Here is a 17472-nt window from a genome sequence, read left to right on the forward strand (position 1 = left end):
AGTTAATAGCCTAACCACAGAAAAGGACCAAATGCATATTAAAGGTGAAGAAATGTTAAGGAGATACTTAATCTGTGTCACAAACCTTATTGTCCTTACAGAAATATGTAAATCAAAAGCTCCATTGCCTTCGGATTCAACAGTACATCAGTTTCAACCAGGAGATTTGGTTGAAAAAACCCAAACACCGTATCTTTGAATGGAGATGAGGCATGTAAGAACCAGTGAGAATTAACTGTGGCTAAATGTAATTGTAAACAATTGTTCAAAGTGTATAAAATTTTTGCTGTGGGCTAGCTCTGTGGGTTGCCACCCAGCACCCCCCTCTGCACAGACACCCAAGAGGCAAACACCTCGGCTCTGCCCAGAGCCACTCTTGCTCACCGGGTGAAGAACCTGGAGCTGGGATAACGCAGCTAGTGGTGGCTCCGCTTCCAAACCTTTTGGGTAAGGTGCTGCTCTACCTTCCAGCGTGGAGCTTTGGGATATGCTGTTTCCATGAGCGAGCAGATTCTGGCAAAATTGCCAGACAAAAGGTGATGGTGGCAGGAGACAGTGATCTGCAGGTGGCAGTGGCAGCTGTGCTGGTTTTGGCTGGGATACAGTTAATTGTCTTCATAGTAGCTAGTATGGGGCTGTGTTTTGGGTTTGTGCTAGTCACCCTGATGACAATACAGCGATGTTTACACAGAGCCAAGGCCTTTTCTGCCTCTCACCCCACCAGTGAGCAGGCTAGGGGGGCACCAGAAGCTGGGAGGCGACACAGCCGGGACAGCTGACCCCGACTGGCCAAAGGATATTCCATACCATAGACCGTCATGCTCAGTATATAAGGCTGGGGAAGGAGGAAAAGGGAATGCTCAGAGTTACAGCGTTTTGTCTTCCCAAGTCCCCACTGGGTGTGATGGAGCCCGGCTGTCCTGGGGATGGCTGAGCACCTGCCTGCCGTGGGAAGTGGTGAATGAATTCTTTGTTTTGCTTTGCTTGAGCACGTGGCTTTTGCTTTACCTGTTAAAATGTCTTTATCTCAACCCATGAGTTTCCTCACTTTTATCTTTCTGATTCTCTCGGCCATCCCACTGGGTGGGAGCAAGCGAGTGGCTGCGTGGGGCTCGGTTGCCGGCCACAGTTAAACCACGACTTTACCCTAAATCCAGGACTTTCCAGCTCCCCCTGCTCTGCCAGCGAGCGGGGCACAAGGAGCCAGGAGGGAGCAGAGCCGGGACACCTGCCCCAAACTCGCCAAAGGGATATTCCACACCGTGGGAATCACACCCAGTATATAAACTGGGGGGAGTTGGCTGGGGGCCACCAATGGCCGCTGGGGGACTGGCTGGGCATCGCTCAGTGCGGGTGACCAACTGCATCGTGCATCACTTGGGCTTTTTTACCCTCGGGTTTTATTCCTCTCTGTTTCTGTTCCTTTTTCATTACAGTTGTTATTATCATTGTTACTATAGTTTATTTTATATCAATTACTAATTTGTTCTTATCTCAACCCATGAGTTTTACCTTTTTCACAATTCTCCCCATCCTGCCTAGGCGGTGGGGGAGGTGAGCAAGCAGCTGAGTGGTACTTAGTTAAATAAGAATTTAAGTACTTAGTACTTAAGGTACTTAGCCAACCGGGATTAAACCAGGGCAACTGCATAATTGCCCTGTAGGTCTCCCTGGCCACCCTGCCTGCCCGTATGGCACCCTGGACCCTGGCCTTGACCTAACAGCACTGCTCCCAGCATACGTCAAGCCTTAGCATCAGCCCTGTTACCCAAAACCTGAGCAGGAGTGGAGTGAACAGTCATGTGGAGGCAGAACTAAGCTGCCCAGGCTCCAGGGTATTTTCCCCTCAATTCCTTTGGCACAGGAAGGTCACAAAGTGGCCGTCCCCAGGATAGCATCCAGGTGGGCTTTCCCCTGCAGCTCATTGCTGCTCCAAACACAGCGGTGGCAGCAAATCTTGCAACGCAGCACCGACTCCGTGTCACGTAGGCATCGTGCCGAGGGTGGCACTGTGCACAGGAGACGGATCCCATGGCTTCCCTCCCCTTCCCCAGCTTCCCTCCCCTTCCCCAGCTTCCCTCCCCTTCCCACATGCTCCATCTGTCATCCCCACCCAGCCGCCCACATTCTTCCCTCACTGGAATCTCTCTGATGTGTGTGGATCTCTTGTTCCCAGTTACGGCTCTGGGAGCAACTCTGCTTGCTCCTCAGTGCTTACATCTTGCTGCTAGCTCTGATATTCTTTAGTTGCCCTGAACTAAAGTCTTCTAGTCTTCTGACACGAACTAGCAAAGGAAGCTAGTCTCTGAAAAGTGATTTAAAGTTCACCAGTCGATCCCTTAGCCTTGTGCCCTGCAGATGCTTTGCTCAGTTAGATGGGAGCTGCTGATCCGAGCAGCTTGTTTTCTCTGTGGTACGATCCTGCCCACAGCGGGATCTCCGTTCCCAAGAAGAATTTACCATTCAGTTTTTATTGCGAGAGGAGGCCAGCTGGGCTTCTGGGGACCTCAGGTTTGTTCAGATTTAGGCAATTCTTGTCAAGCCTTTCAAGCTCCCGGTGAACTGGCAAAGTACTCCAGCCTCTGTTAACAGAAAGGTACATCTTTGCCTTTTTCATGTATAAGAAACTAAACTAAATATTTCTCGGAGTTTTTTTCATACTCATAATTTTTTCCTCGCGCTAAATTCAAACATGTTGAGTGAGGTATAACTCAGCTTCCCCCAAATTGCAACACAGACCCACAGACTTCACACAAACATCAATTTTGATGCAGTTTGGGGAAGCCCAGCTCAACTGTGTCTCCTTTTCCTGCCTGTTCATCCAGCACCATTTGGGTTTGACTTTGAGCTCACTGCGTGTCTAATGAAAGCAGATACTTGTGTGCAGAACTGACAAGTTGTTTATTCATTAAATGCTACTCCGGTCTTCTCTTTGAGAGGATGATTTGGATTTGTCATGGTTAAACCCCAGCTGGTAACAAAAGACCACACATCTCCTGTGCCACAACATTAGCGGCGATGCTGAACAGCAAAAGATACTCGGCAGCTGCTGACGGTCCTGTCTGCTGCTCTACCAGGCGGCTCCCAGGACTCACAACGGAACTCCGGTGACACAGAGCACTCCAAGGTAGAACTGTTTGAGGGACCCAGAGTCCAGCCCATTTTGGGCTTGAAGGCAATGACTGTGCCTTAAAACACGAGGCAAGAACCAGTTCTGCATTCCTCCGGCCGCCTGCACCGGCTGACAGCACCGCAGGCACGGAGGCCCCAACTCCCTTTCAGCACAGGAAGGAACCCAACTAAAAAGGGGATGGATGCCGGGAGGCTCCAGAGCAGCAGCCGTCTTCCCCAGAGTAACCAGCACTGCACTGACCTTCTCCCTCTCACAAAGGGTTCCACAGCTGCCTCTCATCCTTGCCATCCTGCAGATTACTAGTTCTGCTGAAGAGCTGAGATGACAAGTAACATCAGCACCTCCATGAGCCCGCTGCCAGCCTCTCGCATCCGTCTGACAGTCCCAGAGCTGCCTTGCAGCCAGGCTTCCAAAAAGGATAGATGGATACCAACTGTGATAATGCATTGCTCTAGTGACCTTACATTTTTCACGTCAGAAATAATTTTTACTTCTTTTAAGACTAAAAATAGTACCTACAATGATTAAAAACCCACTCCACTCCCCTCCCCACCAAAACCCCAACCACAACAAAGATAATTGACTAATCCAGCCTTGTGAAACTTCACAAGACATTTCAACGAAAGGATAACTTTTTACATGTGCTACATGATAGAAATAATATTCACCCCACAGTTCTAGAGGAATTAGCCAAGAAGGTGAGTTATGGCAAAGTCATACATCAGCCCTAATTCAGTGAGATGTTTTGCAATGTTGCCCTTAGCATGCAGAACAAGTCCCATTTGGGTCATAAGAATGACACGCAACCCCACAAGGGGCTGCATTCTGCTTTATCTCCCCAAACAGGGCACTGCAAGCACACACTGTGAATTTAAAAACTGTATCTGAAAATCCCTAAGCCTCTGTCTCTACAACACAGGCAGATCAAGCTTTTAACACTAATGCACGATCACATTAATGTGCATATATTCTTCAACCAACATTTATCTGCTGGAATAAGCTGGAAAGACTAGTACTTATCACTACAATTATTTATACAGACACACGAACGTCAAGTGGATTTGAACAATACTATAGCATCATGTCCTGTTAAAACCAGTCACCTCTTGAATTTACCCTACAGCTGCAGCAAACTGCTTGTAAGCCACTCACAGACAATTTCATTCAAGATAACTGCGCTAACACCTGAAGATACACCACTTTTTTTGGAGGCCAGTTTACAAGCAGGAGTCACCATCCGCAGGGCAAAGTCCTGAGTACAGTTTGTCCAGTTCAGCTGGCCTCTGGCTCTCCCCTTCTGCCGCTTTTTGGTTCCCAACAGATAATCCCTGAGGGGAACTTGGTTTATTCTGTCATCCTGGCCACTTTTCTTTTTGAAACTTTTTCTTCAGAGTCGTCACGTTTTACCTTCATTTCCATTGGGTCATCTGTATCATCTACAGAAGAAGGGAAGAAGAATTAAAGGTTGCAAGTCTTTCTCTGACTTCAGTGCAATAGCCCAGCAATGACAACAGCCAGTGAAGTTACAAAGCACGCCAGAAAATGCTTCTCTTTACAGGCAACAAAAGTAACACCGGGAGCAGGGGACTCTGATTCTCAGATTTTGCCTTTCCCTATCTCCAACAGCCATCACAACATTTACTCCTCTACACCACAGGGTTTGCGGAAGAACTGTCAGCATACATCGCTTACACCTGGAAGGTACCAATGTGCAACCTCCTGGATACATCAGTACATGCAGGATTGGGAACAATTAATTCCTTCTGACCACAGCAAATGAGGCAGGAATACTTAAAGTCTCCCCTCAGCTGCTGCATGTTGGGATTGTGTAATAGATGATAGAGGCTACTGTGGCATGCTCTTAAATACAAAACCATCGCTTCCGTTACATTCCTGCAGAGGAGTCCCTGGAGGCTGAGAGCTCATCACAGGCCCTAGGATTTCAATCTTAGTAGCACAGGTGCTGTAAGTGAAACATCCGTGTGACTGGAAATGCCCAATTAATCCAGGGTCCCCCAGAGTTCGAGTGTTCCAGCCCTAACTGGTAACTACCGGTTTGTTATGCATATGCTTAACCTATTTAGGAAACAAGGTCAAAAGGTACATTTCTTAGAGCAACTCAGCTCTCAAGGGCTTTTTGCTCATGGTCGGTGGGAACCTCAAATAATTCCTGCTACGAGGCAGGGTAGGTCATGGCAAAAAGGACAAGCAACAACGCTCTGGTTTGCAAGAGGCATGGGCAGAGCTGCAGGGATTTGTGCACCTTGGCGATACACCTGAAAAACCTGAGGCCGCGGAGGCTGTCGGTGCAGACGGGAGGCAGAGGAGGTCTGCTCTGGGGAAGGCGTTCCTCCAGCAGGCAGAAGCAAGCTGCCATGCTGCCAGGGCAGCCAGAAGGGGAAGAACACTGCTCAACTTCTACTTTTCCCTCTTGGGACTTCATTTTAACAGTAACTAGAAGAGCAGCGCAGGGGGCTGGTACCCAAGGGGAAAGGCATCCTGGAAATCAACACAAAACCAACCCCCAGAGCCTGTTCCTGGTGACAGCCCCTGCACTGCAGCATCTCGTACCTCTCGTCAGCTGGGCTGTTCCGTACTGCTCCTCGCGGACCTGTTTCATCAGCTGTAGGTTGTGATCACTGGCTTCTTTGTGGTTCACCATCGGGAAGGGGTAATCTCGACCTGGGGACATGGGGACAGCGACCTTTACAGAACTAATCAAGGACATTTCACTGGATTTGCACCCCAGCAAATGCTTGCAGCTTTTCTTAAAATAAATGGCATCTCAGATAGACCACATGACCCACTCTCCAGAGCTGCCTGCTTCTCTCCATCAAAGAGTACGAGCTCCCATTTAGACATAAGCTTATAAGAGACTTCAAAGATGCATTAGAGCAGCAGCAAAACACAAGATGTTCAGAGACTCTTTAAAGACAGCCAAGCATCTGAGCCAGAAAAAAGCAACTGCAACAACTTAAAGCGATTCAATAATTTTAGGACATGAACTGGAGGCAAAAATACGTACTCTGAAATTAAGACTCCAATAAAAAACCTTAAAGGAGATTTGGCAGAAGGTAGACTGCTGGCTGAATCAATCCATTTTCAGAAAATAAATGCATGACTTGTGTTGGAAGTGTGACATTTCCATCTCACACATGTAATTATTTTGGACAGTTAATAGCAGCAAAACCCTAAGCCAGGTATCCGAATGAATTACCTATGATACATCCCGCTTGCTTCTGCTCCTCTTCAGATGCCATCCAGGGCTCATAGATGTACTTAGAGGGAAAGTTCTTTAGTACAGGCAAGTATTTGCTGCAAAAGAGGAATAATATGGGGTTTTATAATCCTGCAGACAAATACTCAAACATTTAAGAGAAGTGTAAACCAACCTATGCCATATTAATTCTTGGTGATCATATGGATACTACAATCCATGGGGAAGTTCTGATTAATTCTGCACAAAAGAACTGGGTTTATGTTTGGAAACCTCCACAGAGGGATATCTTCCAAAAGTTAACTTTACAGCATAGAATAAATGGGTTGATTTAAACACTACTTCATTTTGACTTCATCCAAAATATTTTGGTTTTTAACATTTTCACTGACATTTCATCCTAAATTTCAACAAATCTCTAAACCAAATTAATTTTAAAAAAATATCTTAAAGTCTTACAGAATGGGAAAGTAATTTTCTGTCCCACTCTGTCAGATATGTCAGCATGGGCTTCCTCTTTGATGATACCCAAAGCTAGATAGGATGTGAGGAAGAGGAGATGTGGGGACATCAACAGTCTGCTCCTGCTCCAGTCGGCTGTAAAATCACCCTCTACTTATGAGAAAGCTCATCAGCACCTTATTGAGAGATAAGGAAACTGAGACTCTGAAGCAAAAAGGATTGAGAGTAGAAAATAAAACTTAAGTATCTAAAATTAACCAGACCACCTATAAAACCAAGCAGCACAGCACTTGGTTCCCCACAGACTGGAGCAGGAGGAAGTTTTACTCAAGTCCTTTAGAAAAAGGAGTCAGCCTGGTGAGCACACACAGTCCCGGAGCCGACAGGTGCTAGAAATCAACACAGTGCCCTGCTCAGTCACCTCCTTGCCACCATGGGCATGTCTCTGCCTCAGTTTCCCGATGTGTTCAATAAAATCATTGCTAGGACCCCTGTTTCACAAGTGTATCAGTTTCAAACGGACACGAGTTCATCAGCTCGTGCTGCACGAGGAGCCGGGGAAGCTCGACATCGCCCTACCGGACGTATTGCCCCTCGGGGTCCGTGCGCCTCCCGAAGTGGACGGGGCAGAAGATCCGGGTGTACTGGTGGAAGAATGCGCTGGCCGACAGCCACATCCAGTTCCCTGCGTTGATGCTGTAGTCAGCATCTAGAAGCAGCTCTTCAAACACCTGCAGTTCAGGGATGGGAAAAGAAAGAGAAGCATCCCTGGAATGGCTAAGTTGCAAAAAATAATTAAAAAAAAAAAATTGGGGTTTTTTTGGAGGGGTTGATGGGTGGGAGATGAAGGTGAAGCTCGCTGCTAAAAGCACAGCACCCTGCTGGTCTGGGCTGCCCTTCTCAAAGGGAAGGCTCTCCAGTTTGCCGGAAGGAAGACAGAGCAACCTGAAGCCCAAAGTTATCTTCAACACCCAAAAATCATCAGGTCTCAGGGATGGGAACGACCTGTCAAGGGCTCAAATGACAGACCACAAGATTTCATAAACCATGAGACTCCTAGCAAGGCTCGGTAAGGAAGCGCAGCACCACCTCCCGCTGCCACGCTCACATCTGGCAGGGGTTTCTCAAGGTCAGCCAGAAGAGAGAAACCAAAGAACCAAAGCAAACCTTCATGCCCTCTTCCCAGCTGATCCAAAGGTCCCCCCGTGTCAGGAAGCAGGCGACAGCGTGCCGAGCAAGGTGATGGATCCAACCTTCCTGGTGCAGCTGGGTCATAATCGCATCAATCCACGGGAACCCTGTCTGTGCCTGCAGCAGAAGAGGAACACCAGCCCTCCTGCACAAGTGGCATTCCACCTGTCCCACACGCTGCTGGAAGCCCCACCTCAACCAGCCAGCTGGGACCAGCCCCAGGGCGACAGAAAAACCCTAAACTGAAGCGCAGTAGTTGTGGCAATGCATCTTTATTACCGTTTTCCATTTGTGGAGCCTCTCTGCGTCCTCATCCCAACTGATCTGAAGGCAGATGGGGTTCCCAGCCATTTTGGTGAAGTTTGGTGTTGCTGATGCCACCGTATAGAAGAATTCCCTCCACAAAAGCTGCCCTTGCAGTGACACTGGGGGCAGAGAGTGATGCTTGGCCTGCAAAAGGCACATGAGGTGAAAGCTTCTGTTCACATATACCGTTGCACTCTCACTCATTTTGTGGCTGTCAGGCCTGTAAAATAAAGATTAATCTAACTACACTGCCGGCTTCATGGCACGTTACCAGGCAAGCCAAAGAAATCAAAGATCTGAAGCAATGCTATATGCTCAACACCAAAGCTGAATTCTGTTAGAGCTCAGTGTTACCACAAACATTCTCTACCTACCTTCCAAAATGGTGTCACACTGGGATTTCTTAAACCAAAACTGTGTTTATTAACATATTAACTGCTTGACTATCTGAATCCAGGTGGCTCAGCCATGTCTCAAGAGATACTCTTCAGAAAGAGGTTCAGGAAGACCTTGGTTTTCTTGTGTTGGTGTCCACTACACTTTTCCTTAAGAATCAAAGAAGTTTTCAGAAGCTGGTTTTGGCTTATGCTATAGTTAAAACTTGTCTAAGCTGAAAACAGATGATTTTAAAAACTAAGCTGCTTGAACAGGCTCAACTGATCAAAAACTTCACTTCAACACCAGGCAGGTGTCTTGAACTCCTTGAATTTTGGGAGGGTTTGCCTGGGCTTCCCTGCTGCTTCCAGGTCTCCTTGAATCACAGAAGGGTTTGGGTTGGAAGGGACCTTGAAGACCATCCAGTCCCAACCGCCCCACCAGAGATGGGGACACCTGCCACCAGCCCAGGTTGCTCACAGCCCCGTCCAGCCTGGCCTTGACCTCCCAAGGATGGGGCACCCACAGCTGCTCTGGGCAGCCTGTGCCAGCACCTCGCCACACTCATTACCCCCTATTTATCATATTTCTAAAACTTAATTGGGAAAAGCTGTAGGCATCCACGGGTGTTTCACACAACACATAAAGCCACTTCACAGATTTCATCAGATGCTGTGAAAAGACATTAGCAAAGTAGTATTTTTTGGGTACAGCAGGTGCCTACCGAGACGACCCGAGTGTTAAATCCTAGCCTCAGATGCCAAACTGAGATTTGTGAGAGTGCTGGATTTGCTTAACTACAACCCATTATTTTCTTACCTGAGCATAAATGTTTGACAACCTATAAAAAAAGGTGCGAACTGACAGACAGCCCATACTGAAATACGGGCTCAGGCCCGTGGTGCTTGGAAGCAGCGAATTTGGGATTGTTCTTGGTTTAGTAAAACTTGCCACCCAGCCCTAAAATGAAAACAGAAAGCCAGGTTGAGGCAGCACAAGGTGAGACACGTCCAGATAATGACACGGGGGGGAAAAAAAAACACCGTTTGGCAATTGGCTTCTGCATCACAGAAGCCTGTTCAGCATCACGCCCGGAAGATGTTCCCACCACCCATCCTCCCACAAAAGCCACCAGCAAGGACAATGAGACCAGGCTGCCACCCTCCTCCAAGATCTGCACATACATCAGCCTCCTCCAAGGCCAACACGAAGGCCACGTTGTTTATTTGAGTTAAAATATAAAGTGGTGTGTCATTGTTGCAGCCACTCATTTAGTCTTTGAGCAACTCTCGCGTTGTTGTGGAGCCTGGTGGCCCCTGGGTGCTGCGGAGCTCTGCTCTCCCCAGGTGATTTTGATACATGGGGAGCAGCTCTCCCTGTCGCAGAACCATGCTGAAGGTCCTTTGCACTTTATGAAACTGGGGGTGGGTAAAGCATCGCAGCCAGCACCCAAAGCAGGCTTGGCTGCCCAGAGCTGAGCCCCAGCAGGCAAAAACTCAGCTCAAGCAGGAACAGCCGAGCAGTTGCCAGAGGTCCAGACACAACCACACACAACAGGGGCAAGGTGGGCACCAACCTCAGCCCACCCAGGGCCGCTATCCCCACCCACGTAAAATCGAGGCTGACCTGGTCAGTCAAGTGTTGCTCCAGGCGCTGCAGCCCTTTGGTCTCCCCTCCTTTCCAGGGGGAAAGGCTCTCCGGGGGGATCTTCAAATCCACAGGGAGAGGCACCCTGTAACACTCAGCCAGGCACAGCTCGGGGGCCCTACACCTCCTAACGTGAAAGAGAAGCCTCATTCAGAGAGGGAACGGGAGCCCAGATCTCCTGTCACAGCACAGCTGGAGCACGGGGAAACAAAATCGCAGCCAGAAAGCCCAGGCTGCACTCTCTCCGTGGGGAAGAGAGCTCATCCTCTTCGCTCCGGATAATTCTAGCCTGAGCTGGGGGAAGAGGAACAGACCCACCAGATGCCAGCGCCCAGAGCAGTCGGCTGCAGCCCCCACAGCTCAGACACCCCCTCACCTCCCACCCGCCAAAGGAGGCTCAGAGGCACCTTCTCTCCAGCCTCCCCCAGCTGTCTCATCCATCCCCTGCCAGGGAGCCAAGAGCCCCCTCAGACTCTAAACACAATTCCAGACCCTCCAAACGCTGCTCCTGGGGAGCGGTGGCTCCGGGAGAGGTTCCACAGGGAAGGAGGCAGAGCGGCTCCCTGTGCCACCTCCCCAGCTGCAACCTCCTAACTGGGGGGGGGAGGGGTGTGTGTGGGGGCTGTCTGCACCTCTGAGCATCACCCCCCCATCTCCCCTGCAGCCTCAGCTGCCGAGGCTCTGCCCGTGAGGCTGGAGGAGCATCAGAGTATGGGTTTTCCCCCCTGTAAAACACAGGGGAGGAGGTTCAAGGACACGGCAGCGGTGTGCAGACTGCTCAAACCCCACAAACGAACTTGGATATCGATAGAGAGCTTTCTGCTTACCTGGGGAAAACCGAGCTCAGCTCTGTTGCAGACACCTACAGAGGAAGGGGTCAGTGGGGCTCTCAGAGCACTGACATAACACAGGCCTGCTGGGAAGCATGTGAACCACTTATCTCTCATCATCATTAATTTAAAAAAGCACAAGTAAACTAATCGGGGAAAAAAGAAGGGGGGAAAAAAAAAGTACAAGGGAAAAAAAAAATGCAAGAACTGATATATCCCAACAGTTACATGGGTCTTGTCATCGAACTACCTGAGGACAACATTCAGGAATTAACAGGATGCCCCTAGACGGAAGCCTGAGTTACCAACACCGGCCTGAGGCCACGCAGGAGGCACCTGACAAGTTCCAAGTACACGCAGTCCCGTCCCCAGTGGCCAGCTCTCTCCTTCCCCGGTCTTACCTCCCTTTGGATCACTGACCTCCCCTCATGCAGAGCTAAACATAAGACATCTTTGACTCTGAGCTTCTTCTCCAGTCCTGGGAGACACGAGCTCAGTCCCTCCTTCCCATACAGCAGAGGGGAGAAGATTTAAAGCCAGAAGGGAACAGTATGATTATTCTACCGAGCTTCCTGCATAAAACAAGCTATAGTGGTTCATCCAATTCCTGCTCTAAATCTTGACTTGAGAGGAACCTAGAGCATGCCTTTGAGGAGGGGATGTGTAATTCCTTAGGCATTCCTCGTTAAACTTTTACAGGTCTCAAAAGCTGTTCTCAATGTGCCTTGCAAAAGCTGAAGTCTTTCAGCTGTGCCACGTCTCATCTGCTCTCCCCTCCCAACAGCAGAGTCACATCCCCTGGACATAAAAATCAGTAACTCTCCGTGCACAGAAGTAACGCAATGCAACATCTAAACCACCCCGTTCTCCTCTGGCCCTGGCTCTTCCAGCCGGAGAAAAAGGACCTGCAGTTCCCAGCTGGCTGGCTGGTACTTACTGGAAGTCTTCAGCTGTAATGTTTCGGACAGGCACCTCGGGGTCACCGAGCAGAGACAGAATGTGAAGGAATCTCTTGTATGTTAATGGGGGAGAACCGCCGTTTAGGTCCAAAATCCTAAATAAAACAAGATCGCTTTTCAGCATAAATAATATAAACCAAGAAGGGAGCTGGAGCTGCCAGTGAATAGGGCAGTAAAAGCACAGACTGGAACAGCCCCAGTTCGTGCAACTGAACGTGGAAATTACAGATTTGACAAGTAAAGGTTCCCTGGGTGAAGGTACATCCATCCTGACAGCAGGCGCTCAGGACCCGAGACAACAGGATGGGACCGGGATGCCAGCCGCAGCTCCAGCCGGCCCGGCAAGGCTGGGACGGCAGGGGGTGAGGTGCAGGGCACTTCTGGGGCTGCCACCGGCAGCCAGGTCACAAAAACCAGGTTCAGGGCAGTAAATAACGGCTCTGTGTGAGCAACCACCTGTGCAGACAGATGGCAAGTCATATACATCCACTCGTACATAAATTAGGGTCTATCCAGAACTGGAGTGCTAAGGCTGTTTTAGCCATTAGCAATTACCTTCCTGTTATTACTAATTTCAGTATCCTCAGTCATTCACCTGTGAATAACACCTTGGATCCAAGTGTATCCAGACAGCAGTAAAAGTTGATTAGAAAGATATAAAAAAAAATCTGATACAAAAGATTTATATAAAAGTCCTATTAAATGTGTTAACAAATTTCTTCCACTCCGTTTAAAAGTAACTAATGTAAGTTCATAAGTGAATTATACTCCCAAAAGGAAAAAATTAACCAACTCTAAGCACAAATCACTGCCCAGCATCCTAATACCTGTGCAAAATCTCTTCGTTCCAGCAGACCAAGACACAAAAATTCTCCAGCAAACAGTGCCACGTTCATCTCAGACAGTCCAACTTGCTCAAGAGGCATGTGTTAGCATTCAAAAAGACCAAGATATTTGGCCTTTTCTCCCTGACACTTCCTAAATTCAAAACAAACCTTCCTGGAGACACCTCTTTGGGGCAACCACGTACCGTTTGGTGTCGTACAGACTGTGGCCCACCAGGGAAAGGACCTCAAAGCCCAGCTCTTCTCCCAGACGTCGTATGTTGGCCTCCATCTCCTTGTAAAACGGTTCCATCTCCGCATCCAGAGTCACTTGCGTGATATTCCACTTCTGGACATGATCTCTAAGAACAGACTCGTATTCTCCTTGAATAACCAGCAAGCAGGAGCCCAGCTGAGACAAGTTTTTCTGGAGATCCTCCAGGGACTGCAGCAGAAAATGCCACCGCAGGGCCCCTATGTGCATCACGGATGTCATGAACTTTCTGTCCAGGATGTAGACGGGGTAGATGGCCTCCGAGGACTCGAGGGCAGCCAGCAGCGCCGGGTTGTCATGAAGCCGAAGTCCTTTCCGGAAAAGGTGAATAGTGCGATGCAGCATCCTGGCTGTCCTCCTCAGACCCACTAAAAGAGGAAGGGAACCCTTGGCTTTTGGGTTACACGATCCCTATAAAGAAAAAAGTCAATTAACAATTAGGAACGAAGCTCCAAACAGCCCTCAGCTCTTTTTATCGCAAGTATCTTCTGCTTTTTGATAAGTTTTCATGAGAGAGAAAAGCAGAAGCAGGACCAAACCACTCTCCTCTGCCTCCTCAGCCAGGTTCCATCATTCAGCAGCAGTATCACAACCTCGCTCCGGAGAAAATGGCTTTTTCTCTAAATGAGTCATTCAATTCCTTAAATTAAATCCCTAAATGACATTACACCCCAACAGCACTCACCAGAAGGAAGGAATCAAAACAGATAGAGTTGCCGGAGCTCCGTTTACTGCAAAAACATTTTACAACCCCACAGATGTGGCCATCAGCAAACACTCTGGAAGCCAACAGCGACAAGATTCGTACACAACGGGCTGCAGGGAGAGCAGCTCCGCAGGAGCCCTCGTCTCATCCGAGCCCCAATGCAACACTCGCTCTGGCAGCGAAAAGGCTTCCTGGATTTCAGGAGCAGACACCCAGAAGTTTCCTCACCAACAAGACTGTTAAGGCTTCAAGGTGAAGCAAGGGAAAGCAAAGCCCAACCAATGCTGATACAGGAGCGTAATATCCCAGATCACCCATCTGCCATAGCTCTTATCCATCTTTCCTAGCACCCGCATGGTGCTTCCAAGTGCCAGGAGAAAAGCCCTCCTCTCTCCGTAGCAGAGCTGGGTGGTGATAATGGCACAAAACTACTCTTTTTCCAAAAGAGGGCTGATGTAGGGATCAGCACATGCTTATTCCCCTTGGAACTGCTTCAGCTGAGTTTCGGGGACAGGCTGGAGGGGTGTCTGGGCTCAGCCTGGGGCAGCTCAGGGCAGAGTCTGAGCAACTGCCCCGCTACCGCCGCTGCTCTGCTGGGTGAGGGGCTCGGCAGGCACCACCAGCCCGGCACCACCAGCCCCAGCCACCAGCCTGTGCCAAAGCCGGCAGCACCTCCCCAGCTCGCTCCCTCCCACCTGAAAGGGGGAACCTCAGCGCCCACCTCCCAGGTGGGTCCACACCGACTTCTGCTTTCAGGCGTTCCCACACAGAGATGAGTGATCAGCAAAGAACCACACAACAACCTCGAAGCAGCTCCAGCTCGTTCCAGCCAAGCTGCTCCACTCACCCTCCCAGGCAGCTGCAGCAGGTGCCTCAGCCCAGCTCAACCCGCAACCAAGGGCTTTACCGGCCTCATGAAGACAACGTGACTTACCCTGTCCCCAAAGACACTCAGCAGCATCACCCAGACAAACCTGCTGCGCTCCCAGGTGGTGGCACAACCTGTTCAACCCCCAGGAAGCCAGCCCTGCGAGCCTGTGGGCTGACGAGCACCAAACACGGGGCTCTGGGCTTTGTGGGGTGCTCTGGGCTGTGCCCCAGCTCAGGCACCGCCCGCGCATCCCAGGAGAACAGGAAAAACAAGGTGACTCTCCCACTGCTCAGGGGAGGGCCCAGCTGGCACTTCTGGGAGCAAACCGTGCAGAGGGTGCCAAAGAGTCCCCTGCCCCTGAGCATGGGACCAGCCTGCACCAGCTGGCCTCACCGAGGGGATGCCCCGAGTCGGGGGCTCCAACGCCCCCCACCCCAAGCCCCGTGGCCCCACGTGGTCTGCAGGGCCACCCCAAGCCCCATAAAGCCCACAGGATCACCCCAAGCCCAGCGCCCCTTGGCCCCAGGCAGCCCGTGGAGCCTCCCCACGCAGCCTATAGGAACACCCCCGTGTCGGGACACAGCCCATGGGGCTGCCCAAGCCCGTGGCCCTGCACCTCCACATACCCGTGGGGGTCACCCTGAGCCCAGTGCCCCATACAGCCTACAGGGCAGCACCAAACTTGGGGTCCCACCAGCCCATGGAACAGCCCTGAGCCCAGGGTGTCCCAGGGGGGCTCCAATGAGGTGGGGAGGGGCCCGTCCCATCCCTCACAGTGGTGGCATCGCCTGTGGGACCAGTGGGGCATGGCTGTGGGGAGTGGGACCACACCACGGCAGGGACTGGGCACAGGGCAGGGGGGCACAGCTAGAAGGGGCCTGGGTGGGCTGCAGGGCCTGGGTTAGGGGCAGCTCTGGGGATCCCAGTGCAGGGGACTGGGCAAATTGGAGTTGGTGGGGAGCAGGGGATCCACTAAAAGGGGCTGGGGTGCACTGGGGAGGGAGTGAACCCAGAGACGAAGCGGTGTCAGGGCCGGGCAGGGAGCTGGGACCCCACGCTGGATGGCCAGGGACAGCGGGGGGTCACTGGTGCACTGCGGGTGGTGTCAGAAAGGCGGTGGTGGCTCAGCACCAAGGGCCTGCACCCTCCGGCACCCCTGCCCTGTCAGGGGGAATGGGGAGAGCCCTGGGGGGCTGGGGGGCAGGCAAGGTGGGCATCGCCTGTCGATTGACCTGGGGTTGGGGTTTGTCCACTGCCATGGTTCTAACTCTCACCTGGATTACACCCGTTCCCCAAAACTCAACCAGTGCAGGCAGAAAAGGCACCTTGCACCCGATACAGCCCCGCGCTCCAGGAGAGGCACACCAGGACAGAAAGCAGGGAAAACCCCAAATTGGACAACCAGGTCTTACCTCAAGAGTTGCTTGGCTGACACTTTGGGGTCTTTACAACGTGTCCCCCCAAAAAGAGGACGGCACGCAACCGGTGGTCACGACTGTCCCGCCGCCGAGCATCTCTGCAGGGGGGGATCTGCCAGAGGAGAGAAGTCAGAGCGTCACCACCTCAACCAGCTGTGCTGCTCCTCTTCCTGCAAGCACTGAGAAAGGAGTGGCCAGGTTTAAACACTCCTAAAGACCAAAAATATATGCACCGAGGTGGATCCCGTGCCAAAGACGGCCAAGCGACTGCAGGCTGTGGTGTAAACCCCGAGGAGGAGGAGGAGGACGGCAGCGGCTCACAGCCCTCAGAGCCAGCCCAGCACCGGGAACGAGCACCTTGAACGGTTTAATTCCCTCTGTGGGAGCTCTGGATCATCCAGTTAAATCAAACCACAAACGTTCTCCTCAGCCGCCAGCCCGGCCACTTCTGAAGGGGCAGGAACACAATTATAAAGCTTTAAACAGGCGGCGGCCAGCGGGAAGGGGCAGCCTGGCAGGTGCCCTCTGGAACCGCGGTTGGGGCTGTTGACGTGACATCGTTGTTTGAAGGGGTTCTGATTCGACAGGCTAGAGAACAATTCCTTAATTGGGATTTAAGGATGCCTATTTTTATTTTTCGCATAAATTTGGTTACATAAACCCAGCCTGCGCACCAAGCCAGGCTGCAGCAGCGGCTGAGAGCACCCCAGTGTCACCTGCAGCAGGCACGGAGCCCCCCAGAACCCACCCGCCTGAGGGGCCTGGCCGGGTGCTCCCCTGCAGTGCCTCGGGGGGCAGGGGGCCTCGGCCCGGGGGGGGATCCTGCCTGGGGGGGCTGGGGGGGACCGGCCCAGGGGGACCCGGCCCGCTGGGAGGGTCTGGGGGGGGGGGGGGGGGGGGGGGGAGGGGTACGACGGCCCGGGAGGACCCTGCCTCGGGGGAGCTGGGCGTCGGTCCGGGGGGGGCTCTGCCCGTGGGGACCCTCGGACGGGCGGCCAAGGGGCGAGGGCAGGAGCGGCGGAGGCGACCGCTGCACCAACTCCGCGAGGGGCGAGCGGCGCGGGCCGGCCCCCCTTTACCTCGTTCCCCCGCGGCTCCTCCCGGCGGCGCGGCCCCGCGGGCCCCGTTACACAACTCCAGCCGGGCCGGGGGGCCGGGCCGCCGCGGTTACGCAAGGGCCGCCCGGCGGGGCGGGCGGGCGGGGGGGCACAAGCCACGCCCACATGGCAGCTGTTCAGGCGAAGGGGTGGGGCTTGCGC

The 17472-nt window shown here is 51.8% G+C and overlaps 1 protein-coding gene across 2 annotated transcripts; it reads right to left on the reverse strand.

Moving 5' to 3' along the window:
• Positions 1-2305: 2305 nt before the first annotated feature.
• LOC101917937 (cryptochrome-1-like) lies at positions 2306-17403 on the reverse strand. Of its 2 annotated transcripts, none has more exons than XM_055819706.1 (12): positions 17293-17403; positions 16208-16325; positions 13151-13629; positions 12099-12215; positions 10311-10458; positions 9504-9644; positions 8283-8453; positions 7980-8120; positions 7392-7543; positions 6351-6448; positions 5705-5815; positions 2306-4569 (listed from the first exon to the last, which is right to left on the reverse strand). In XM_055819706.1, exons 3-12 carry the CDS (start codon positions 13561-13563, stop codon positions 4478-4480), a joined length of 1584 nt encoding a protein of 527 aa, XP_055675681.1. In that variant the 5' UTR covers positions 13564-13629; positions 16208-16325; positions 17293-17403; the 3' UTR covers positions 2306-4477. The 2 variants fall into 2 exon arrangements, with proteins under 2 accessions (XP_055675681.1, XP_055675682.1); XM_055819707.1 differs by having other exon boundaries at positions 16208-16392; positions 17293-17378.
• Positions 17404-17472: the final 69 nt, after the last annotated feature.

Source organism: Falco peregrinus, chromosome 16, assembly GCF_023634155.1.
Source record: "Falco peregrinus isolate bFalPer1 chromosome 16, bFalPer1.pri, whole genome shotgun sequence".
NCBI lineage: Eukaryota > Metazoa > Chordata > Aves > Falconiformes > Falconidae > Falco > Falco peregrinus.